Below are 26,843 nucleotides of genomic sequence, written 5' to 3' on the forward strand. Positions count from 1 at the left end.
TAGATTGCACATTATAAGTGTAAAATTCATATATACTATAAAAAATCGGTTGTTCTGTAGTGCTGGTGGTAATTTACCACATGGTTTCAGCACAAAAAAAGGATGATCCAAATAATATAAAGGATTGTATTAAAACAAGCAGAAAATCATCCCTTAAGAGCGCAATGTCAGCCAAAAATGCAACGAAAAAATTAGCACAAGCTAATAAAAAACTGTTGCAAGATAATTCATCTTTAAAAAAGCAGTTGCAAAAATTACAAAAACAGGTTGATGAATTAATTTCAAAGAATAATTCTGACGAAAATATTAATCAAAAGGCATCCAGCTCCTATGTTCCTAGCGTTGGTGATATGGATCTTGATTTTGGTGAAAATAATTTATGTTCGGATAAACTATCCATTGAAAATGAAGTGAATTTTGTTGAAGTCCTACGAAAGAAAAATAAAGAAAAAAAAAAAAACCAAACCAAAACATCCGGAAATAATGAAAACAATTCTACACTTACGAATTCAATTTGTCAAAACATAGCAGGTACATCAAATTCCAGCAACATTAGCAGCAATAACACCAGCAACAATGTAAACAACAACAACAAAAGAAACAAAAATATTCCACCTATAATTGTTGAATCGGAAGATTTACCTACAATAAAAAAACTAATCAAAGGCCAATTAAAAATAAATAATTTTTTGATAAAATCAACAAATAAAGGAAGACACACGATATATACACAAGATATTGAAACTTTTAAAACTATTTTTGAATTTTTAAAACAAGCTAACGTCGAGTGTTTTTCTTATACACTAAAATCTGAAAAACCTATTAATCTAACACTGAAAGGTTTACATAATGACTACGCACCTGACGATATACTAAAATTACTTAATGAATTAAAAATTGATAATGTCACTTTTAAGAAAGTTCTCCGTTTGAACACAAAAAAAGCAACTCTTGAAAATAAAAAGTTGCCAATATACATCGTGCAAGCGGGACACGACAGCAATGTGTCAAGTATATTTGCCATAAAACATCTTGAAAATCAAATAGTAAAATGGGAAAAATTAAAAAAGAAACCAATCGCTCAGTGCACTAGATGTCAGCGTTTTAACCATTCAGCCTACAATTGTAATATGGAGCCTAGATGTGTTAAATGTGGGCAAAATCACTTGGCAGTTAATTGCAGTTTATCTAAGAATAGTCCAGCTGATAAATTATTCTGCATTTTATGTAATAAATATGGTCACCCTGCTTCTTATCGTCAATGTCAAAACTATGTTCAAAGAGAGGAGAGAATGCAAACACAACATAAAAACAAAATTACAAAAGCTGTAAATAAGGTAAATAATATACAGAACTATGTTAACTCAAATTTATCATTTGCTAATGTAGTTGCTGCAAATAATAAAAATAATATTAATAATCTAGGTAATAATAATACGAATAGCAATTTATTTACAAATGTTGCCTCTACTACTGGAATGAACCCAGAAATTACATTACAGAGTGTTATGTTAATTTTAACAGGTTTAAATCAAAATTTCACCACTTTATGTGAACGCTTTAATCAATTAGATAAAAAGGTTAATGGAATTTCTGAGAGAGTAGATTTTCTTATGGAGAATATCCATGACTAAAACAACTCCAAATAAACATAATATTAAGTTAAATTCTATTAACGTAAATTCATGTCGATCGCTTGCAAAACAATTTTCGTTGATTGACTTTCTTTCTAAAAATAATCCAGATGTTGTTGCTTTATGTGAAACCAAACTTGATGCCAATATACGTTTATCTTTAAGAAATTACGAAATAGTTAGACATGATAGACCAACAGTTAATATAGGAGGTGGTACTGCTTTACTTGTTAAAAAAAACATAAGATTTGAGCAAATTGATAATTCTAATTTTACGTTGTTTCAATGTCTGGAGGTTTGTGCAATAAAAATACCTATACAAAACAATAATTTTCTATTTATTGTATCAGTTTATGCATCTCTTAGAAATACCGAAACTTTTCAAAATGAATTTTGCAGAATGCTTGAAATTTTAGGTTTTGACAAATATAATAATTATTATGTGATTTGTGGAGATATTAATGCAAAACATCAAGATTGGGGTAATTTACAACATAATGCCCGTGGAAAATTCTTAAAAAAATTTCTCGACGAAAAAAAAATTTTATATAGAATGGCTTTATATGCTTCAGATTTACCTTCTTTTCCTAAAAGTAATTCATTTTTGGACTTGATACTGGCTGATGCTAGACTTAACTTAAAAACATCTACTATGGGGAAATTAGAAACGCTAATTTATGACAGCGACCACTTGGCTATAAACACTGAAATCTCCTACGAAGATTTTGAGAAATTCTTGTTTGAACTTCCAGAAGTTCATAATCATTATCTATACAATAGGGTGAATTGGCACAAATTTAAAAAAAATATAGATAAACAAGTACTACTAAACAATGATATTAGGGAATTACCTAATAACAAAAATTTAACAAAATCCGAAATAAATATGTTTTTAAACAAAATAGAGCAAATAATTCAAAATGCCATTCGAATTGAGATTCCTGTTTTCAATCCGGGAAATAACGGTACCGATTTGTACTCCAATGCCATTTTGTGTAGATTAAGAAAATATAAAAGTCAATTGCTATCTGCAAAATATGCCTTACTTAAAAATCTTCCAGATAGAAATCATCAAGCAATTATAAGAACTAGAGCACTTCTTAAAAATGTTAGTATTTTGATTAAAGAAAATTTGAAAATTTCGATTAGTAATTACTGGAAAAACAGAATAAAAAATATTAAAAGCAGTAACAGTAAAAGTATGTTTCCTGAAATTAGAAAAATTTATAAAAAATATAATTGTGAAAACTTAAAAAAATTAATTATCCCTAACGATAATACTAATATATTAGTTAATGCTGGTGTTAATCTGAATTTATTGGAAAAACATGGTGGTAATTTTATAATTGAAAATACTGATGATTTATTAAATACTATGGCATCACATTTGTCATTAGTACATCGCGAAACTGCCTATAGAAATTCTGCGATTGCTAATAAAGTTGACTCTGCGATTTCTAATTTCAATACAATAACGCAGGAGTACGAATGCAATGAAATATCACTAGTCGAATTCAATAACGAATTAAAATCAAATGAAATTTCCAGTTTGCAAAACAAAGACAATTATTTCACAACTTTAGAGGACTTAAAATCAATATTTTCTGGTCTGAAAGGCAAAATCTCTTCGGGAATTGACGGAATACCTAATTTGGTATTAAAAAACCTGCCTGATTCAATAATTGAGAAATATTCTATTATTTTTAACAACTGTCTGAATCTCAGTTATTTCCCTGAAATATGGAAAAAAGCAAAGGTTGTAACAATAAAGAAACCGGGTAAAATTTCTACCGATCCTAGTAGTTTCAGACCAATAAGTCTCTTACCTAATATAAGTAAGGTTTTTGAAGTAATAATAAATAAATACCTAACTGAGGAATCTGAAAGAAGGAATGTAATACCTATGAATCAATTCGGCTTCAGAAACAGACATAGTACAATCCATGCAATGACTAAATTGTCTTCTGATATTTGTTGGCATATTAACGATCAGAAATGCGTGGCGGCATGTTTCGTGGACCTGGAAAAAGCCTTCGACACGGTTTGGTTGGATGGCCTAATATATAAATTAATAAGATATGGTTTTCCCTTATACCTGATCATATTAATAAACAATATGATTCGCAATAAAACTTTTAGAGTAGTTTCCAGTAGAGGAAAGTACTCAAAAGAGTTTGCAGTTTTAAGCGGTCTCCAGCAGGGCACTGTAAACTCACCCATTTTATTTAATATATTTTCATGCGGACTACTGGATTCCCTAAACAACAGTTTAGGGCTAAATCACAGTATAGCTTTCGCGGATGACCTAGCAATTTACTCAGTGAATCACGATCCAAATATTGCACGATATATGCTGCAAAAACTGTTTGACAAAGTTGTCTCATACTGCAATGACTGGAAATTAAAAATCAATTACAATAAGTGTGTAACCGTTCTTTTTAGAAATACTACAAACAAGGCAAACTCCAAAATTAGAAGGAATTGGAAAAACGTTTTCTTAAAGGCTCCAGATAATACTTATATAAAAAATTGTAAATCCTTCAAATACTTAGGGGTTAATTACCACTATTTATACAAGTTTAATACGCATTGTCAGAATCAATTATCTAAAGCTAGTAAGGCATTTATGAGTTTAGCTAAGTTGTTCTATTCGAAGGTTCTCTGTAATAGAGTGAAAATTATTTGCTACATGAGCTTTATTAGACCTATTCTTACATATGGTTGCCCAATTTGGTTTAACATAAGTGCTTCAACAATGGAAAAATTTAGATTGTTTGAGCGTAACTGTTTAAGAGCTTGCACGGGTCTGAACAGAACGCCTGAGTCAAATTATATTCAATACTACTCCAACAAAACTCTTTATGATAGTGCAAATATTATGAGAATAGATAATTTTATCTTACAACTGATACGTAACCACATTCTAAGAAGTACTCAGATAACAAACAACTCACTAATAAACCATGCATGGTTTCCTGACGTGGATTACATAAGATCTACATTGGGTTCTGGTTTCATTCCACCAGAGACTTTCTTGTTTTTAGATGAAAATAATTATTTAGAAAATTGCTCTAATTATATTCCAATACTTTACCATTACATTAGAAATGCAGCAAATAAAAAAATACCTTTAGATTTAAATAACCTTAGCTTAGAAAATAATGAATATTTTAAATATGACAAATATATTCCAAATTTAAACAAACTTATTAATTATAATAAAACATATTTTTGGAGAAATTAGAGTAAGTTAGGTATAAGATAATTTTATTCTAGTATATGTAAGTTTAGGGTAAGTTTATTTTAGTTATTAAACATTATATTATAAAAGTTGCTTTTTTATGAAAACTTTTTAGCAACACTAAATAAATAATATCTGAATTCAATGAATTCTAACATTTTGTACATAAAATTTGTAAATTAAATATATTAACAAAAAATGAATTATTAGCTTTTAAAAACATATTTTTATAAATGGGAGAGCCTCTTGGGCCATTGCACATTTAAATTAATAATTATAAAAAAAATATTCTTTAGTTTTGTTTTGAATTGTACTATTATAAAAAAAAGAAAAAAATAAATAAAACATTAAAAAAAAAAAAAAAAGAATAAATATTAAGAATAAAGGGACATTACTTGTACTAATATTGAATTTAAAATTTCAGAATACAAAAAGTCACTTTGGGAATTATTTTTCAAAATGAATCGAATCTGGGAATTGAAATTTAAAAAATTCTGATTAAAAGTGCACTAATTTTTTCGCTGATGCTCACAATAAAAGGAAGGTTAATTTGGAGAGTATGGTTTTTTTGGCGCACTGTGAAGGAAGACAAGACGATAGAACACCTGTATAGCCTCTAGGAGTCGAATTATATCTAGCAGTTGGTCTCTTATGATTTAAGATAGAAGTATAAGTTGCAAAATGGTAAATGTTTTTGTAAATTTTAAAATTTTAAAACCTCCGGTTACCCAAATCCATAAAGAATGAAATTCGAATGCTATATCTAATAAAAAACGATGAGGGAGGGGGGAGGAGGGTAGGGTAAGAATTTTTTAAGCGATTGATCGTTAAAAAATTCTTACCCTACCCTCACAAGATGCCAAAAAATATGATACGAATTTAAGCAAGAGATTTCTCAAGAACGACCATTAAAAGTCATTTAAATAAAAATACATTTTCCATATTACAATTTTAGTATTGACTCGCAAATCCCATATAAATTCGAATATTGAATAAAAAACTACTCTCGAAATTGTTTTACAATTTTATTTATTCTTTATGACATTAAATATTATTAATGATGCGTTTATGTGTCAATGTCAAAAAAAAACAATATTACTCGATCAATATAGAAAAAAATTTAATTTTAAAATTCGAAGTGAGAAATGAGTTTTTTTTTTAATTTCATCAATTTCTTTACCAAAAAAATCAATTTACTCACGAAACTGTGTATAATGTTGGGAAACTTCCGCCAGAGTAATGAGAGTATCCATTAAAAACTAACCTACCTACTTGTATTCTTTTTAAATGTCACCAAAATAAATGACAATTTAATGATTATGTTAATGGATTTCTACTTATTTCATGAAAAGCTTTATTGATGACAACAGTGATATAAATGTATCGGGACATGACGTACAGTGTACCTGATATACTAAAATCTAAAATATATACTTTGTTATATACTTCATACTTATATGCATACATTTGGCCATTTATTTTACTTGAAAAATATTAAAATCATATTGTAAAATTTTCTTCGAATAAAATTTAATCACTGTAGAGGGATGGCTTTTGTTTTATGTTCTATGTTTTTCAAAATTTATATTACCTATTTATATAGAAAAGAAAGTATAAAAGCATACATACCTGTTGAAAGTCTACTAGAATCAATTTGAGCATGAAGTATAGAAATTCCTGGTACTACAATTGCTGGCAATGTCCTTGAACGTAAAAGTGGTGGTGGACCACTTCTACTACTAGTAGTTTGTGAATTGAAAGCAGCTGCTGCTGCTTGTTGAGCAGCTCTGAAAATATATTTTAAATGTAAGTTAAAATGAAAAAATAATAAAAAATATTATATGAGAAAATTTATTTCTAATGATTTGATAATGTGAAAACATTTTTATTATTTTTCTTATACGTTATATACCTACGTAATGTATATGTATAGATACCTGTTAGGTATGTAGGTACAGTAAAAGTTGGTTTATATTAGATGGATTCTAAAACTGAAATTATCAGACATTAAATTTTATCTCTCTCGGAAGGAAAATAAAATGGGGATAAAAATAGATGGTAGGAGTTAAAATATATTGCAGCACATATATTTGCTGCTCATACTTTGCCTTTTTTTTTCTTTGATTAAGTTTAGGCGGAAATTACATAGTAAATTTTTTGTTCTGTTTGACCATCAAACAAATAAACCATCTCATCAAGTGAATAATATAGAAATATAAATGTTATAATAAATAAATTTAAAAGAAAAAAATATTTGCCAGCGAAATGAAATGTTCCAATAAAAATAAAAGAGTTGCCTTACGCAAAAGGAGCAGGTTTTTGTGGAAAATGTTGCTGTTTAACATAGATTAAAATAAATGTTCCAAGTTTTGAATCGGGTCGAGAAAAAGTCTTACTAAATATTAAAATTTTGTGGGATTTTTACTGAGCAAAAATATCTAAATTTTAAGAGATTTATTTATTTATTTTCTAAATTTGCTGTATTTGCAAGCTATTGTCAGTAGTTTCGTTTTCTTATCAGAAATAAAACTGAATGAAATATTTAAGAGACGAATGTGATTTACATATTCAAGAAGAATCAATTTCAGTTAAAACTACTCTCAGTAGGAAATTATCTTCTGAGTTGGTGCACTTGATTTCAAAATATATAAAATTACTCCAGAATATTTTAAAATTCCAAAACAGTTTCCATTAAGAAAATGAAAGTATCTGCTTAAAAAAATTTTTTTTTCCTAATGCAACACATAGCTCTTTATTTTCAATTGATTACAACCATGGTTTTTTAATTTAAGACATTTTGGTACTTTAATTCCCGAATTAAATTTCAACCGTTTATAGCATCAAGTGCCGATATCTTAAATGAAATGAAAACATTTTGCTAGTAAAATTCGGAGCATAAAAGTTTATTTTAAGAGCGTTATTTTGGCAATCTTGTAAACCATTAAGAAAAGAAAATAATATAAAGAAAAGGATCTTAATGATCTGTTATCTTTTATAAAAAGCTAAAGAAGAAAAGGATGTTTAATTTTTTTTTAATGTGAAATTTCAAATAAAGTTACCTTTGTAATTTCAATGTTTTATTGTGAAAATAATATTTTAATTTAAAGGGTTTAGTTAACGGCATTATAGAACGCAAATTCTAAACATTTTGAAAAGGTTTTCTTTTCTCTCTTTTTCTTTGTGATTTAATTAACAAACGCAATTTAATTATCCTCTATATTGTAATTTATTAATTTGTTTTGGAAAGGTTAAAAGTAATCATGATGAATTTTTGTTCGTAATGAAAAACATATTATAATTTTCGTGTAAGGGTATATAAAGGATTCTAACCCAAATCAATATTGAATACGTAAAATCGAGGGAATTCTTATTGATTTAATTGTAATGGATACATTTTATTATTAAACTTATTTTCAAGAGCTTTTCTCTTTAAATGGACATTGAAAATTGTTATTTGCGTTTAGTATTAAATTAATTTAAGTTATGTAAGTATTGTAATACAAAATTTACGTCATAAGAAGTTATTTTTAAAGTGAATAAGAACAAGAGAATTAAGTGATGCATTTTCATTTAGTAGGATGGTTTATAAAGAAAAGATAAATTTAAATTTTTAATCTTGACTATATAGTAAATACTAATTTTTGCAATTGTCTTAAGAATTAAACGTAAATAAACGACAGCAATACGAACGTCACTGTGCTTTCTTAATAATTAAGTATAAAATTTGTAAATATTATTTAGTAGAAATGTAAACTTTTCTTGTTGGAACCTAGCACGTGCAGAGCGCGGTGAGAAAATCATTCCTACAAGGTCACATGTTCCTCTCAGTATATTAGTGAGTGATGGGGGTGCTCACATTACCTCTTGAAGAAAATGGAAAAGTTCAGGGGCCTTCTCTCTTACTACTACTACTACTAATTTAATTTTTTTTTGATAAACGAATTTAGATAACAAATTTATTTTAATGATCAAATGAGGTGGCCGATGCGTTGGTAAGGAAAGAGATAAGCACAACTTTTCTTGAACTGGAGCTCTTCTGCGGAGCCGGACCACATACGGTTTTGGAACACCTTCTGGGAGAATTCGGGGCTCTCATCCGCAGGAGAAGGGATGTACTGGGAAACTACGTGATCTGCCGCTCCTTCAAAGTTACTTGCGTTCATCAGTAGGAAGGGTCTCGAAGGGGTGTTGTAAAGCTTTGTCCCACACCTAAATAAGGGGCACAATCGATCCTTCAAGCTGGTTGCGGTGCATTGTAATCCCTTCTTTGCAATCTATAATCCGTAACAGTAATTTTTTTGAAAATTCTAGGCATTACAAAAATTTTTGAAGAAAAAATAAAATAATTAAATTAAGTTTCAAATCAAATTTCATTAAAATTCATTACTTTGTTTTATAGTATCAATCACTTGAGTATAAGATTCTCCGAACTTCATTTACTTGAATTAAATAATTATGAATAGATAGTATGTAGGTTTTTCCTTTTTCTAAGCGTATAAGTCAGGTTATAATATTGTTAGTACCTATAGACATTTTATATATAAAGCGAATTTATGCTGAAGGATGTTTTATATAAAGCGAATTTATGCTTTTATTTAAATAAAAATTTCAAACAAATTATGTTTTTTAAAATCATGGTTTTGAAGAGAATTTTTAATTAGTATTAAAACGTACACCAAAATATCTATCCTAACACAGTTGCGTAAATAAATTTACAGTCTTATTTAAATATAAATATTGCAAAAATTTTAAAATTTAAAGTAGCTATCATTTAAATTTTCTTAAATATTAAATGTATTAAAATATAAAAATTTTCTACATCTATACATACATATTTGCATCGAAATATTATATCGTAAAAACGAGAAAATTGTGGCCTTACTTCAGACGTTAAGGCAAACGTTTCATCAAGATCCTTGACCTATGAAACGTTACATATACACCAACGAAAAATTTGTGGAATAATAAATTCCATAAGAAAAATAAACAAGAGATTTTTGCGTAAAACTTAAATACTACGTTGATACCCACACATATATAGGTGAATATTATGTATGTATATAGAAAAATGTTTTCCCTCCTTCCAATTAAGAGAATCTTATAAAACCATAAAATTATTTTTTCGTTCTTTACACCTTTAAGCTTCGACATTGTTTCTTTTCAATATAAGTTCTTATATTTTTATCCATCCACATTATTTATGATGCATCAAGTTGACGAGCATATAGAAATTACATTATTTAACATCCTTAGTTTTTAGTAATATATGGTATTGGATTTTTTGAAAATTTTATGTTCTCGTGTGGTTCACTTTTTAAGCGAAAATTAATTTAGTTGAGAAAAATATTTGATTCTTGAAACCGTCTAGAAAAAATTATTAGTGTGTGTTCAATCCCTCTTCACTTTTTCTTTCGGATCGAAAGGTTTCTTGTCCGGCATTACCCAGAGTTTCTCATTGATTATGGTTTTTCGTCAGAATATTCGGCACATTATTCTGAGGCATTTATTTTTGATAACTTGCAGCTTTTGAATAATTGATTGATGTAAGCCATGTTTCATTGCCGTACATCAAAATAAATTTCACACAGCACCGGAATATTCTTGATTTTGTTGTTTTGGAGATTTGGCTGTTCTTCTATATCAGTTGTAGATTACATAATTTTTCTTTTGACTTCTTCAGTTTATTCTGACTATATATCTTCTTCGGTCAGCCTTCAGGTTATATTATACTGTCCAAATAGCAGGAACTTTTAACGAATTCTTGGTGATTACTTGTATGTGTGCTTACGTTTGTTACGCGATATCACGTTTGCTTAAGACGGTACGTTTAGTTTTGTTTTTAATCTGTTTTATACTATGCAGGGGATTGGCTTATTACAAATGTTTATTAACAAAGAATTTTTTTTGTTGCAACAACTTAATTCGATTTTGTGCTATAATGATGAAATTTGTAAAATTTTTAATTTTTATTACTAAAATTTTATTGCTAAAATATTTTCGAATTCTAATTATTAAACTTTTAATATCACACGAACGAATTATTCTTTTATTACATAAACCATAAATTAATAATTATAAGGTGAGAAAACTAGACCTAACTAAAATATCAATAAAACTAATACACCTTATAACTTGTATTAAATCTTAAACTATTTTCCAATATGAACAATGTATATAGCAACGCGGTTATTATGTTCATAATAAAATTGTATTAAAATTGTAATTATTTTGTTGATCTTAATAAAATAAATGGCATTTCAGATTTATAATATCCTGGGGATTATGTAACTACGCAACTATAAATTTCACGATGTACTTCTATAGCAAATCACAATTAGTTCAAAGCAAGTTAAAGAAGGACATTTCACTCGGGCGTAATGTAAATTTTCCAAAAAAAATATTTTGAGAAATTTGAGTGTGTAAAAAATGTTCATTGTTAGACAGAATATCAGGTGATAAGACGGATTCAAAATGAGTAAAAAAGATACTAAAATTATTTTAAACAAAACTCCTCTCTTTTTCGACAAGTTAAATTAATTTTTTAGTAGACAAAATAAGTGAAAAAAACAAATACCACTACAAGGAAAATAAGGAAAAAATGTTTTAAATAAATTTTTTAAATTTACTTAAAAGAATGTTTTGCTTAAATTAAACTTATCCTGAAAATATGCAATCTGTAAAGTTGCTAAAAATATGGTGCGATCATTCCGACGGTTAAATTAGCTGGTTGAAATTACTAAACAAATTTTTGTAAACTTTAGTAGAAAATTGTTTTGTGTTCTCAAAATGATTTATTTTAATTTTGCAATCTGTTTTGTGCATTACTTTTCTGCGAAAAAATTGTGAACAGGGTCTCTTAGTATTGAAATTAGCCAATATCTGTTACCCTTTTTGCCAATTTTTGATTATTGTTTGAATATTGTTTTCTTCTAAACTACACGGTAATTATTAGACGTCTGAAGTTTAAGCGACTTTTAGAAATTACAAAATCATCTCCTCCCGCCTCATAAAATGTTTAAAATGGGAATTTTCTATGCCTTATATTTCTGAAACAATAAGCTTTTTTAAATGTCTCTAAAATCAAAAAGTTTAAGGTAAATGCTCACTTAACCTTAACAAATGCTGACTATTACTGTAATTCTACTTTCAATTTTTATTTGAAACACCCTAAATATATGCAACATTTTGACATATTTTGGTGTCAATATTTTCACATGTTCAAGGGAAAAGTGCTACTTTACAAATTTTTGGTTTTATACGAATTTACTATGTGCGTATGTACAAATATATGTATATGTATGCCAAAATATTTGTGAATTCAAAAACCATTAAAATTTTGCACATCTAATTTTATTTCACATTATTTATAATCCTGTGTTTAAGTGTATACTAGCATATTATACATATGTACATCGTATATTTAAATAAATTAATGTAGGGGGCGAATTTTGCGTGTGCTTAGGTACTTTACAATAAAAGCGTGTTATACTCGTTACATTTTTCTTCTTTATGTACATATGTATGTATAACGATTTTTAATGTGAAATAATTTCAAAACATAAGGCAGATTTAGCTGTCAATTAAAAAAACCGTAAAAGCATTTTACAACTAAATTAAATGTTTTATGATGTTTGGGCATAAAATTATAGGCAATTTTTTTTACATACATACATACATGTATATATACATACACACGAAGATTGCTTCAGCTTCCAATTTATTAATGCAGGAACTATATATTTTATATAAATAGGTGCGAATATAATAATCAAATGATATTTAGAAAACTTGAAACCATTGACCCATTGAAATCATTCTTAGAGTATTTCAAATTTTTATGATGCATAAAATGTTGTTGAGACAATAATACACGCACGTGTTGTGCCAAAAGATCAAGGTGGGTTTTCCTTGTTTAGAATTGAAATATTGAATAGTTTTTCATTTATATGCGTATAATGTATGTTATGTAGTTGAAAATAGTAAAAAATTCATTGAACCAGGATTGCCAATGTATCGAAAATTTCATTCAATTTTTCTGCATTATAGAAAATTTTTATTATATTTCCAATTTTATGCATTTTCAAAATTAAAAACCTGGCATTAAACCAATTGGCTCACATAAGGTTTTTAAGCATGTTGACTGAGAAAAACCTAATTAATTTGCGATATTTGTGTACTCACTCAGGTAAGTTATGTTCGTGTAAGCAATTATATAAAAGTCACACTCCTTTGTCGTTATTATCATTAAGTATTTTAATTAAATAAAATAATAAGAATTATAAAATTATGACAGGGAACTTCATAACATTCTTTTTTGAGGGTGACTTTCTTCTTTTGAAATAAACCATCTTGATTTTTCCACACTGTTCCACTTGTTCTTTCCAAGGAAGGTTATGTGATGGTACCCAATTTCGCACGTTTAACAAAACCTATTTTTAGAGAGATGTCTGTCTGTCTATCGACGAGCCTGTCTGTGCAGATCTGTCTTTCAATTTCGGCTTAATCGACTTTCGTGACAAATTATATTGCTTGGGTCATGTCACGGCTTGATCAACTATTCGGATTTGTTAGATATTGGGAACTGGATCTTTACTACGGGCCAATTTTAGGTTTTCGATCATTTTTGAAAAAAATATTCAACAAACTTGAAATTTCATATATAAAATGAACAAAAATTGATGAAAAGAGTATGGGGTTTAAAAAAGAAGTGAAAAATTTCAAACCTAGCTTCTAGAAATAACAAAACTTTTGCGGAAGCAAATATTGAACTATTAATAAACACTTTTGTTTCTAAAGTAAATTTTATAATTTTCTAAAGAATAGTTATATTACAATTGTATGCACTATAATTATCGATTAGAAAATTCTTGACAATAAAAGTTCCTTGCCTTAAGTTTTAACGTAAAGAACTTTTAAATTTTAAATTCCCTACGAATTATTATAAGTCAATATTATAAAAATTAAATTGTCAAAATAATATTCGCTCTAATGTGTAATAAATTATTTTTAAAGTTAATAAATTCTAAAACTTTAAAAAGTAATTCAATTTTGTAACATTAAAGTTTAACCGCCTTTCTTGGCTTTCTTGGTTATACATAAGGAAGCAATAATACTTTAAAAGTTATTTCTGAATTAATTTGAAGAAAGCACTTGAAAAGTTACCATTGCAATTCAATAAACCACTTATTATTCTGAACTATTTTAATATCAATATACATATATATATATATATAAGTTATTGAAAAGTTTTAAGTGGGTTTATAAAAGTGGATAAAATCCTGAAAGAAAAAGAAAGATTTCGTGTTTAAGCAAAATATCTGTCCTCCATTATATATTGAGGTTAAGATATCAAGAGAGACAGAAATAAATTTAGAATCAAATAGAAAGATTAAATTTAGATCATCTGGTCATGCATATATATCAGTTTTATGGAGAATGCGATTTATATGCAATAAAAATATTAATTTCAATTTCTTTTTAATTTTGTTGGCACGAAAAATTGATAAAATGAAAATTTCTACTGCTATCCCTAAAAGTAACTTAAGGAGATTGAGTAGAACGTAAAACAAAATAAAACATTTCCGATTTTTGAAATCAATCCAGTAATAAAAATCTAAGCCAAACTTGACAATCTTTTAGAGTTCATAATATTCTCAGAGCTTGCGGTAGTATATTACGTTCTATTATGTGGAACAAAGAAAATAAAATAATTCGATTGAATCTGGAGACTATTCTTAAGTTCGGTTGTTTTTTGACAATTTTCTTATATTTACATTAATTTGCTATCATTTTAGCAATCTTGTTATCTTGCTCTCTGTTTTGTTGATATTTGGATTATTAGCTAACAACTTCTGATTGAGTGAAAACTAAATTAAATGAAGACGTATGGAAAATACATACTGTATGATCTTAAAGTAATAATGACTGCATCATGCGGAAAAGGTTTTATTGTGTTGGAAACTTGTTCAGTATTTTAGAAATCACAGCAATCGTAGGATATTAATTTTACTTCCAAAATGAATTTTTTTTTAGTTAAAACAAAGTTACTGTTTGTAAAAACTAAACAAAGTTGGGTCAAACCAACGTTTCTTGTGATGCAGCACACTTTTCTTTTCAACAAGTGAAAATACTGCTTTTAAAAACAGTTTAGCTATGTACTCTATTACTAAATGTACTTTTATTCATATACGAATATATTTCAAAAATTGCATAAATCTAGGATGAGCGTTGTATGCCTTTTTTTAAATACAAACAAAATAAAAATTTAAGAGGTGTTAACATAATAGTCGAGTTTAAGGGTTGGTTGCTTGAGTTGAGAAAAATAATTATATTTTTAATGGTATGACAATAACTGTTAGCATCCTGCATTTATGGAAATTTGAAAACACTTGCAGTTTTGGAAATATAAGGCGACAAATTTTTGAAATTTCGAGAGGCAAACAGAAATTTTTGAAATTTGGAGAGGCAATTACTTGAGATGGTGAAAAAAAATTTTCTTCTAACGAAATGAACTATTTTTTATTATCTAAGAAATGCTAAAGTTTCAGGTCTTGCAGCCTGGGATCTAGAAGAAAAACAATATCAAAAATAAGAGGATGGACGAATGGACCACCGGAAGGATAGAATGAAACTAATAAACTCTTTTTTTCAAAATTTTCTGGAAAAATTATAAAAAGTAATTTAAATTGAACTACTCCCAATTACTAAATATTATTCTAAACACTAGATCGCCAGAGCATCTGAAATATATTCATAAAAGGCTTCAAAATTTAGTTTTAACAAAAGTTAATTTCACACGCTTCACATTTTCCTATTCGGATTAATTTCACATTTTTTCCTATATTTGAAGTTAAACTACAAATTTAAACAGAAAAAAATTAGCGAATCATAAAAAGTGTTAACAATTTTAAAATTTTATGTCAGACCTAAAATTGTCAATCAATTGTCCTACATAACAAATTCAATAAATAAAGTGTTTAAATATACTACTTTGGTATTACGGGATTAAATTATTAGCATATCGCACGATCTCTTATAACATTATGTTAATTTGAATGAGAGGATAACAAAATCTTGAGAGAATCTTCATTTAAAATCCTTAAAACAAAATTAAATTTCTATTTGAGTTTTTGTATCTTAAGTAAAAAAGTGAATTTCCTTGAAGGGCGTACAAAATTCGATTCCTTTGAGAAATTTTATATTTTCCTTTCCCATATCAAAAATTAAATATGCAACTAACGGAATTGAAATTTACTTCAATTCTTATATTCTTCTTATATTTCTGACTATAGTAAGTTCTTAAATTCACTCTGACTCAGTGAATTTTTAACTATAATTTAATTGAAGCGCCTATAATCTTTTTCGTAAATATCATAGGAGCTGAAATTTAACTGAACTCATATGAAATAAGTCACTCAAATTTTTTCGATGCGTTTTAATGTGTATACAAACGCCGTTGAAATTTGATTTAGAATATTTTGCTTATATACGAGTATATTATAATAATAATAATTGGAAATCTATATTTACAAAACTTATTACCAATATCGAAGTACTCAATTAATATTATGCAATTTTTGGAAATGTACAACAGTATTACTTTTATTTCCTCAATGTAAAAGGCGAGTTCAACCGGAAAACATAAAAGTGTGGTTAGTGATTCTTTAAGAAAAATTAAGAAAGAAAAGCATATCTTGTAGATCTTTGATATCATAAGTTAAATCTAATAAAAAAATTATATTTAGGCTGCGATTATCACATTCACGGCAATGATTTAGAGAGGAAACGCGGTAGGAAATTCTAACATCATATGCTTTCCCTTTTCATCGAAAATAAAAACAAAAAATTTTAAAAATTGTTTAAAAAGAATTTTTCCTATTTTAAAGTAAAAATTCACGGAAATTAAATTTTTAATACAATAGAATACTTTACAAGTTTGAGGTAGTTTGGGATTTTACAAAGAGAAGAGACTTAATTTGCATATGGTTTACAAAAAGAAGAAAAGGAACATTTAAAACCTTTTCTTTTTCCTTAAAACTTTGTGAATTTTTTAGTTCCTTTTTTACATTACTTTCTTTTAATTTTGTTTTTTTTTTTGTTTCAAACTGTTCCTTTTATATCCTTCAGACCAATTATTTTCTTGTATACCTTATATTTTCCACTAAGGAATACATTTTTAAAATAAAATGAAAATATTTTTTTAGGAATATGAAATTTCAAAATATTTTATATCAAATGTCATTGCCTTTGAGTGCCTTCTACAAGTTAAAAGCATAAAAAGGAATTAAAAAAAAAATGGTATTTTAGGCACTTGTATACTGTTTAAAAAAAATTGTATTTTTGCTGTTTTATGGATTTTGTGTCTAGCTTTGGTATGCAGTTCCAAAAAATAAAAAAAAAGTACCATTAAAGAAATTACTTTTAGAAGAATGCAAAAATATTCGGAATACAAAATAATGTTTTTTTTTCGTTCTTTCTTTGGTCTTGAAGATCGTGAATTCTTGAGTTGATTCTGAATTGTTTAGTACCTAAAAATAATTAATTCTTTTTCAAAAACATTAAGATTCAAAGAAAAAGTACAAAAAAGTATTTCTCGTTGAATAACTTTTTTTTTTTGTTTCGATTAAGAAGAAAGAAGAATGAAAATATTTTCAGTTTTTCTCCAACAGCCTTTTTCATTTTCCAAAAGGATTTTCCATTTTATACTTCTGTTGATTTTTAAGAAAACCGTGAACAAAACTTCTCAAAATTTTATACATATACAAAATTTCTTGTCATATAACTGGTTTTTGGTGGAAATCAAAGGACAGTAACGTAGTTAGGCTGCAGAAGGTGTACCATTATTGAAAACAAAATGTTCATTTTTTGAGCTATGTTAATTACAAGTTTACAATAGTTTTGAAGTAGCTTGAAATAAATTTATAGAAAACACTTGAAGAGATTTATAATTAGTTGAAATAAATTATTTGGAATTTGGAACGAATTTGTTATAAATGGGGACCAAATTAGATTTTTTTGTAAAAATTTGTTTAATTCTTGTTTAAACCACGTCAATATAAATGTTAAACCAGGTTAAACGTAACATTTAAGAAGGCAGAGCTCGTTATTTTGCTTCATCCATGTTGTTATATTTTATTAATTTGCGTTAGGCAAATCTGGTCTTCTGGTCCTCACAAGTTTCTTGAGTTCATATGGAGGGTGAGTCTCGAGCGCGTGTTGTAGGGCATGCCACGCACTCGGATGGAGGCGCACAATAGATCTACAAATCTAAGGCAAGTGAAATGAATTTGCAAACAGTTTCTATGTAGTTTCGCGTTTTGGTTTTATAAATTTTAAATTGTTTGCTTTTATAGAAAAAATTATTTTCAAATGCTAACTTTTTTTTAAATTCATCTTTTCACAGCTTTAAAGATGCTTCAGTTTTTCTTTATTCATGAACAAAACCTGTAGTTCTGAACATTGACATATTATGCATTGGTTAATTGTATGAATTTAAAGTAAGATCTAATTCAAAATTTACTAAACTCTTCAAAGTGTATTTACGTTGGTACAGTATAATAGTTTTATTAAAATTTAATTAAACTTCACTAAATATACAACATTTTTAGTAGATTTGAATTCAAAATAATAAAATAAGCACAAAGGCAGCTTTATTAAATTTTTACTTTTTCCAACATTTTATTAAAAAAAAAAAAATCCTTTTTTCTTACAGTTCTTTTAACATAAACACAAAGTAATTGAACATTGAAATAAATAAAAGGATTACCATTAAAGCTTTACAAGATAAACACCAGATATTTTTTTTTATTTTATTTCAGCAATAAAGAAACTGCTGTTAAGAAAACGTTTGTAAAATATTTATATAACATTATTTACAAATGAAAAATCCGACTGCACACAAACAAGATAACCCAAACTCAAAAAAAAAAAGGTTAGAACAAAATTTTTAAATACTTTATTCAATATGAAAAAAATTTAAAATGCATTTAAGCGTAATATTGAATCCCATAAATTGATTACACTATATTGTGTACATTTTACGAAACAGTGAAACTTTTTACACCTTTTTAAGTTTTTATTAACACGTTTTAACCTAGACGGTTCGTTTTTCAAATATTTTTTCTTTGTGAACTAATACCATTGAACACAAATTTAAAAGAGTCTTGTTTTGCGTATTTATATACATACATATATGTGTACTGAGTGTCTCAAAACAAGTGTACATCACTTGAGATTACGGATTTTATTCAAAAATATTGAGGTTTTCGGTTTAGAGTACCAAATTCTTAAACTGAGCTTATAATTTGAAAATTACATATTCTAATAAAACCCTATTAGCAATTAAAAAATTTTCACTAACAGCCCGTCACCTCAAATGAAGTATCTATGAGAAAATACGATTGAAAATTCACCATTCAATTTATAGCAATACCGGTACATAACCGAAAGCAAAAATGGCCGTTCGCGCTTCATTGAAATTTTAAAGAAGTTTGTAAACTGTTAACATACCAATCAAACTAAAAATTTTGTTCATATTAGAGGTTCATTTTAAGAACTCAAATATTGAATTTGAAGAATTTTCGTCTGTTAGATCCCAAACCTAAGATTTGATACAAGATATAAAGTCAATTCGTCATTAAAGTACTGTTTTTAATTTTAAATATTAAATTTCAAGAAATTTTTTTAAATATTTTCTTAAAAGTGATCAAAAATGTAAAACCCAGTTTACATTTTTCATCAGACCAGAAATATTTTAATGTTGAAATGGTTTCAGTTAACTCAAATATGAGTTTCTATTAAAAACCGGTCCAGACGAAATGGATAAACATGTAAGCACACACACACACAACAGGCAGTTCAACACACCGACAGATGTGTATTTTACTATAGAAAATATCTTATTTTCTTTTCTCTTTCATGTAGAAACTCATAATGAAAATTTGAAATTTGAAATTTTGTATATCACATAATCTTTAGTATACAAAAGTCAAATGAACTGAAAGCTAAATTTTTCCGACCGCATTGTATTCAAAATGGTAGGTTATGTGATTGCAACAAATTTTGCATGTCAAGTTTTCTGTGGAAACGTACTTCTCCATTGTAGAAAAGTGTAAATAAACTATCTTTAATAACCTGTCGGTCTTTGTGTTCATGTGTGTATCTGAAGTTCAGCTGAACTGGTTAAACTGGAAAGATCAGGGCTCGGAAATTGATCTGGGGCCCGATTTTACATTTTTTACCATATTTACAGAAAGAACTGATTGAATTTCTTGAAATTTAATATTTGAGTTCTGGTTGTTACCCGAAGATACTGACAAACTTTTCGTATAATTCGGACAGCATAAAATAAAACTCTACTAAAAACCAAATTCACATTTTTCTAGGTATATTAACAAAAAGCTTATTAGTGCCCTTAAAATTGTTAAGAAGTGTCTAGACAATAAGTATACATTGCGGTCGGTTATGTGCATTAGAAAAGAAAAACAAATACACTTGCAACGTATATTTTGTGACTCCTACTGTTAATTAATGAAAATAATTATTTTTAAAGTTTGTAGATTCAAAATGTTATCATGAATTTATGATCATTATTTGGACAAATTCTTATGATCAAGGTAGTGAAACTAGAATCAACAAGATGAAAATTTTCCAAATAAAGAACGAGATTTTCTGGAAAACGCTGTATCCTAAACTAATTTTTATTTTAAATGAATGAAATTTTCAGACTTGATTCCAAATAGTTCAAACAAATTTCGACAGTGTTGATATCTTATTCTGTATGCCGTAGACTTTTTAAACGAATCCTCTTGCAGTTTTTCATTTGTTTTTTTTTTTCATTGTTTGTTTACTAAATCCTTGCGTTGACAATTTAAATAAATTTTTATACATTGCGATTACTAGCAATTTATTTTTTTCGTATGTATACAAAAAGATTTACATAATCATTATAAAAAAAAAGAAAAAAAAAGAAAAGTAATATAATTTCTTAAAGGGGGAAGAGTACATTCCTATTATCTCCGTATATTTAACAAACGTTTTACGGTTGTCGCTTAAATTATAACGACTTCATTATCAGCACAAAGGAGAAATGGCGCCGATTTTTTTAATAATAAAACGATTAATAATGGACTAAATTAACAAAAGGACTTTTATATAAATTTTAATAATTAAATATTTCGCTAAAAAAAAATAAGTATATGGAAAGTTGTTATTGCGACAGCCCGATTAGTCTATATATACTACTTATATATATATATATATTCTAAAATAAAAGGCTTTGTTCATAATATCAATCAAAATTTATTAAGAATCTAATAAATTACGTCTACGGTCCAGTAGATTTATTCAAACAGATTCATTTTAGATGATACTTTCTAAACGAATGGATTCAGATAGCATTACAGAAATAAATACTAACATTACAAGAATGTAGCTCCGACATCCTATACTATTGATTATGTACTAATAGTATACATATTAATAATACGTATATACAGATAAAATAAAATGTAAAAGTACAGAAAAATAAAATGTAAAAGTATTTTGATTTAATTTAATGAAAAAAAAAAATTTGGCTTTGATCAAAGAAAAATTGAAACAAATTGAAATTCAAACACTTATTCAGACACTTAAACTCTGTAGAAACAAAGTTGTTTCAATCTTTTAATAAAATTTTTTAATGAATTTTATTCGATTAAAAGTTTAGTGATTTTATTTAAATAGATTTCACAATTTAATTCTATGTCAATTTGGTCTGAAACTTAAATTTTTTCGAATATAAAATTAAGGCATATTTTGCGAATAATATTGAACAATTGAAACCTAAAGTTAGAGAACTTGTTGAAAAATCGTCACTTAATTTAAAATTTGGATATAATTTGTAAATTTTTTTTAAAATTTTTACTCATAGAGTTGTACACATTTTTTTATTCTTAAAATGTTGCTGTATTTCTGTCACATATAAGTACATACATAATAAGAGAATATAGCATTCACTTCTTTTTGTATTTCTCGTGCGACATTTCTGATAAAAATAGAGTTTTGTTATCTATTATCTATTAAACTGATTTGAAGAATAAACGGAAACCTCAACGTGAGTTGTTTTCTCGAGTAAAAAATTGCACTTGCTACAGCGTTCATTTATATTTCATATTTCACGTGATTGAATAAAAGTATATTGTATTGCTGAATTTCTTGGCAGCAGCATTTTTATTACTCAATGGTGAATTTGGGAACACATTAAAATTACAATAACATTAGTATAATAGTCAAAATCCTATTTGTATAAATGTATAATGTTCTTGTGATTGCGTGTTTCAAAGGCGACTGAATGAATCAATCGCATGTAGACAATATTTACGGTATAGGTAATCATGACGTTTACGGCATGAGGTAAGGTGAAGAACAATTTTCCGTTAATTTCTTCATACCTTTATAGCTCAGTTAGTAGAGCGTTAGTTTAGGAACCTGTTGGTCACTGATTCGAGTCGAGTTCGAGGAGAAAAAATTTTTTAATATTTCCGCCTTGACTCGTTCTTTTCAAACTTCTAAAAATAAATGTCATTGTGAAAGTTGTTAAATACCATTAAAAAGCCAGTTTTCACTTTCTCTCAATGCTCTCATTCATTCGTTAAAGCCTTTCATTCATCTACTAAGCATCAATTTTAACTTTACTTAATTTTTAAATGTAAAAGAGTGTAGTAGGTATTATTCCATTTTCTCATAAATTCAAACTTTTTAAATTTTGCAATTTTAAATTAATTCATATAAGTTATTAACATTTGAAATTTTAATTCAATTTTATTTAAAATATGTATACAAGAGGAATATGCAGCACTATAATTTCACCACTTTAACAAAATGCATTAATAATGCTTTTATTGTTTAAAAATAAAATGGAACTTCATAAAATTCATAGCTAGTTGAAAAGGTTATTAGGTGGTGAAAATTAAAACAAAAATTTTGAGAGTATAAAAGAATTTTTAAGTGCTTTTAATGTTAAACTATTCTCGAATTTATGTCAATAATTGATTTGGAGGTTAACCAAAATAATTAACTTAGATTTTTCCTCTCTCTATCCATTAAAAATTTATTTATATAGTTTTAGTAAAGTGTAACAAATTATATTTAATAGAAATTATATTTAGTTTAATATTTTAAAATAAAATTCAAAATTATTGTTCTCAAACTTTTTGTGAAAATCTGAAATTTCAGAAACACTACAAAGAAGTGAAATTCATACTCATGATTCATAAAGCAGTTCATACTCGTATAGTAAATTTCTACTAGTACGAGTATTATGAGTGTTTCCTAAGAAAGGGTTGGTTAGCTGAAGTTTTTTCGATAATGAACAAAGTGCATTAGTTAACTTTAGTGAAAGCGATTTTACGCTATTTAGCGCTGGATCTACCATATATGGAAATTAAGGATTTTCGTAATGAAGGCCGGAAAGCAGAGCCACCATTGAAAATGTAAAAGAAACTAAATTTTAAAAAAATATATCTTAATAAATTATCATTGAAATTAACTTGATCCTTGTACCTTAATTTGTAAACATTGCAAAACAAAAAGTTGAAAGTTTAATTTCAGGCTTTTATTGTATGACTAATCTTGTATTGAGCATGCTAACGTTACGAGAAAGAGATTTACCGCGCGCAATGTGCAAAATTTATTGTACATTATTCACAGCCTTGAGACCGAAGAAAGGGCAAGACCTTTTTTGAAACCACTAAGACGTTGAACAACTCAGAACGCTTTTATCAAATACACTTTACGTGATTTCTTTTATACTTGTGACCTAAATCACATTAGATGAAGTTTTTAACTAAAATATTAACTACTAAAAAATTTAATTAATTTTTAAAATAAAAACCAATGAAGTAGTACGATGGTACTTAAATAGATCATATCTAAAGTTACACAAGTTAACAAGTGTCTTTTTATTTATTTTTTAAATTTTTATACTTGCAATAATTTTTTATTCGCAACATATTTCAGCTTTAAAAATTTTCTTAAAAAAAAACACCAAAAATTAAAAATTTAAATTCGTAGGATCTCAAATAATAATTAAAGCAGAGGAGAAACTTTTTCTCATTTAATATAATTTCCGTTAATACTGTTATTCTTGGTTTGGGTATTGTATTGTTCTATATGGTGCTAAAGGTTTTCATATTGTTGGGATTTTTCCCCAGAAAATAATAAAAATTTTTCAGTTTTTTTAATATAAAGCTGCCGTTAAAAGGTTTACAAAAATGTAATTAATTGCATAACAGAAAAGGTCAATTTCATAAAAGCAAAAAGAAAAACCCCTGGTTACCATTTCATCCCTATATATATAATATTACATAGCTTTCGAACTCATTAGCGGAACCAATATTGTAAAGTAAGTAAAATAAAAATAAAAAATCCAACCAAAAAATTATGCAAAAAAACTCCCATTAATTTTAAAATTCTTTTAAAGAAAACAACGAGAAAAAAAAAAAAAACATATAAAAATGAAAAACAAAAATAAAAACTAAAAAATTTTGAGAAATTACGATTAATTTTGCCGCTTTTTGCACGTCAGGACCACGTAATAATTCTTTATCCTTTAACATTACTTCACCCGATTTTATAGAGTTTCATTGGTAACTATTTATTTATTAAAAATATTATGATGTTACCTGCTTTATGCTCTTTCTTCACCCGTTGTGCTGCTTTATACTCTATGTGTAAATAAATTTTGTTCTACGTTTAACATTTTACAAATTACAAAGTAAAATCCAAATAAAAGTGACCATATTCCTAGTATAAAACTTTTCAGTAACATGACTTGTGTTTATTGACAAAATTGATTTAATTTTGGAATACTCTTTGGTGTGAATAAAAAATTGTTAGATTTGTTCTGAAATTTTGTCGTAATTGCATACTTATAAGTAAATTATTTTAGGTTTTTATTAGCGAATACTACATAAATACTTGCTAAAAATTTATTATGTACCGAATAGTATAGATACGCGAGTTCCAGTCAAATGACGTAATTTTATAGATAACCGGCGTCAAATGACGTAATTTTATAGATAGAGCAAGAAATAAATTAGAAATTGTAATATGAAATTGAAATGACGATCAAGTATAATTGGACTATAACAGTTGCTGCCTTTGAGTTGCGGCAGTTCCTAGGAATCCGAGATCGCACATAGTAACTGGTGTGTGAGTGGTTACTGTGTTAAAATTTGTACTAAAATAAGATGTTAAATTGTACTTTTTGCACTTTGCTAGTGGGATTATATCTTTATTATCTAATTATTATATCATGAATGATGAATTATAAGTTTATTAAAGCCTACTTATGAATCATAAATTCTACTTGATACCTACATTTATTATAGAATTGTTATATGTAATAGATTGAGTTAAGTGTTCAAAATTTCAAAGAACGAAATGTTGAGCTCCTTAACCGTCAAAGGTTTATGACTTACCGTGTCGTGTGGGCACGTATTATTTGTATTTTTTGTACTTCAATTTTCTTTTAAACTTTCAAAATATCTAAAATGTTGGGAAAAAAGGATAATTTTAGGGTATTAATCAACCGCGATGTGAAAGCTCTATAACGGTTTTCAATAGAGCCGCGTCAGCAAGAGTTGTTGTAGTTACCTTGACACAAACTTTTTCAGGTTAACGTGTAGTTTTTCTTATATCAAAAAATTTTTCAAATTTTTTGCTAGAATTATTTAATTTGAGTCAAAGTTTACTTATCAGCATAAAAAAATATATTGTAAACCATTTATAAGGTTTTCATTTGCGTAAGATTTTAAATTTTTCGAAAAATTTATTATTGAAAACAAGTTGCTAAAAAGAAAAGATGTTCATTTCAGTTTTGAATACAAATTTCAATACAACAACAGCTTTTAACACTATTCGTATATTGGAATAATCAAAGAAAATAAACTTCAGGGATTACTGAATCTGTATATTGCGTAACTAATATACTTATTTACGAAATCGTCGTTAAAGTCTGAATAAATAGAAAAAGATAAATTTTATGAAATTTTTTAAAGGATCTATGTACTTTTTCTGTCATTTGATTTAGAAAATAAAGCGTTTCGCTACCTTATTGAAATAAAAATAAGATAAAAGAGAAAGTGAAGAAAAATCAAGAATTATAGGATGTTCAACATCACTTTGTGCTTGAAGTCTTTCTGACTATCAAAACAAAATTTTCGTTTTTCTCGTTTTTTTTTTTGAGAAATTTATTTTTTATGATTTTCTCTTTTATTTTGATCCGAAAGGGTGAATTTATTAAGCGGAAAATATTTTAGCACATTCCTTATGGAAATTAATTTCACGGCTAAATTTCATAATATTTTTGAATTTCTGTTTTCATTAAACGCGTCCGTATGAATGTATATGTGCACTTAAAACATGGCAAAGATAGTTAAGCATAGATAAGTTTTTTTTTTAAATACAACTAAACATAAATTTAGAAATTATGAAAATTATTATGTATACAAATAAAATAAGTTGAAATTTTCTCATTTGTGAATTTTAAATGAGAATATTTGTAAAAAAATTTAAAAATAAAATTATAAAATTAAGTAATGAATTCAAGTTAAGCTTAAAATACTGTTGAAAATTGTGCCGTGTGAGTTTGAGCGCGAAATCTTTACTGTGCAAGTAATTAGTGTCAAATCAAAAGCCCCATCATAACTAAAAATAAGCTGAAAAAATAGATCTTCGTCTTTCCCCAGGATAAAATACTTTTCTGTTTTAAAGAAACTTTGTTTATTGGAGTAATTTCACAATAAAGGATTAAAAATGGAAACATGACTGCTAGCCTATTATGGCGAATTGGGTTTGATTGTGAATCGTACAGTGTTTTCTTAACTTTCTTAAATTGATTAACATTATTTTAATTCTGAACATTGAAATTATTTTTCTGTATATATACATATGTATGTACATGTAGGTACTAACAATGTGATAAAAAT

At 27.0% G+C, this 26,843-nt stretch overlaps 1 protein-coding gene across 1 annotated transcript in view; it reads right to left on the minus strand.

Annotated features, from left to right (window-relative positions):
- Nucleotides 1-26,843, minus strand: part of LOC129613451 (phosphatidylinositol 3-kinase 2-like) — a 98,888-nt gene that overhangs the window by 58,193 nt on the left and 13,852 nt on the right. Inside the window, exon 2 of the mRNA XM_055527529.1 lies at nucleotides 6,505-6,662. Within this exon, the coding sequence (XP_055383504.1) occupies nucleotides 6,505-6,662 (158 nt within the window). The remainder of the gene's footprint in view (nucleotides 1-6,504; nucleotides 6,663-26,843) is intronic.

This window comes from Condylostylus longicornis, unplaced genomic scaffold (assembly GCF_029603195.1).
Source record: "Condylostylus longicornis isolate FDR11 unplaced genomic scaffold, ASM2960319v2 ptg000004l, whole genome shotgun sequence".
Lineage (NCBI taxonomy): Eukaryota > Metazoa > Arthropoda > Insecta > Diptera > Dolichopodidae > Condylostylus > Condylostylus longicornis.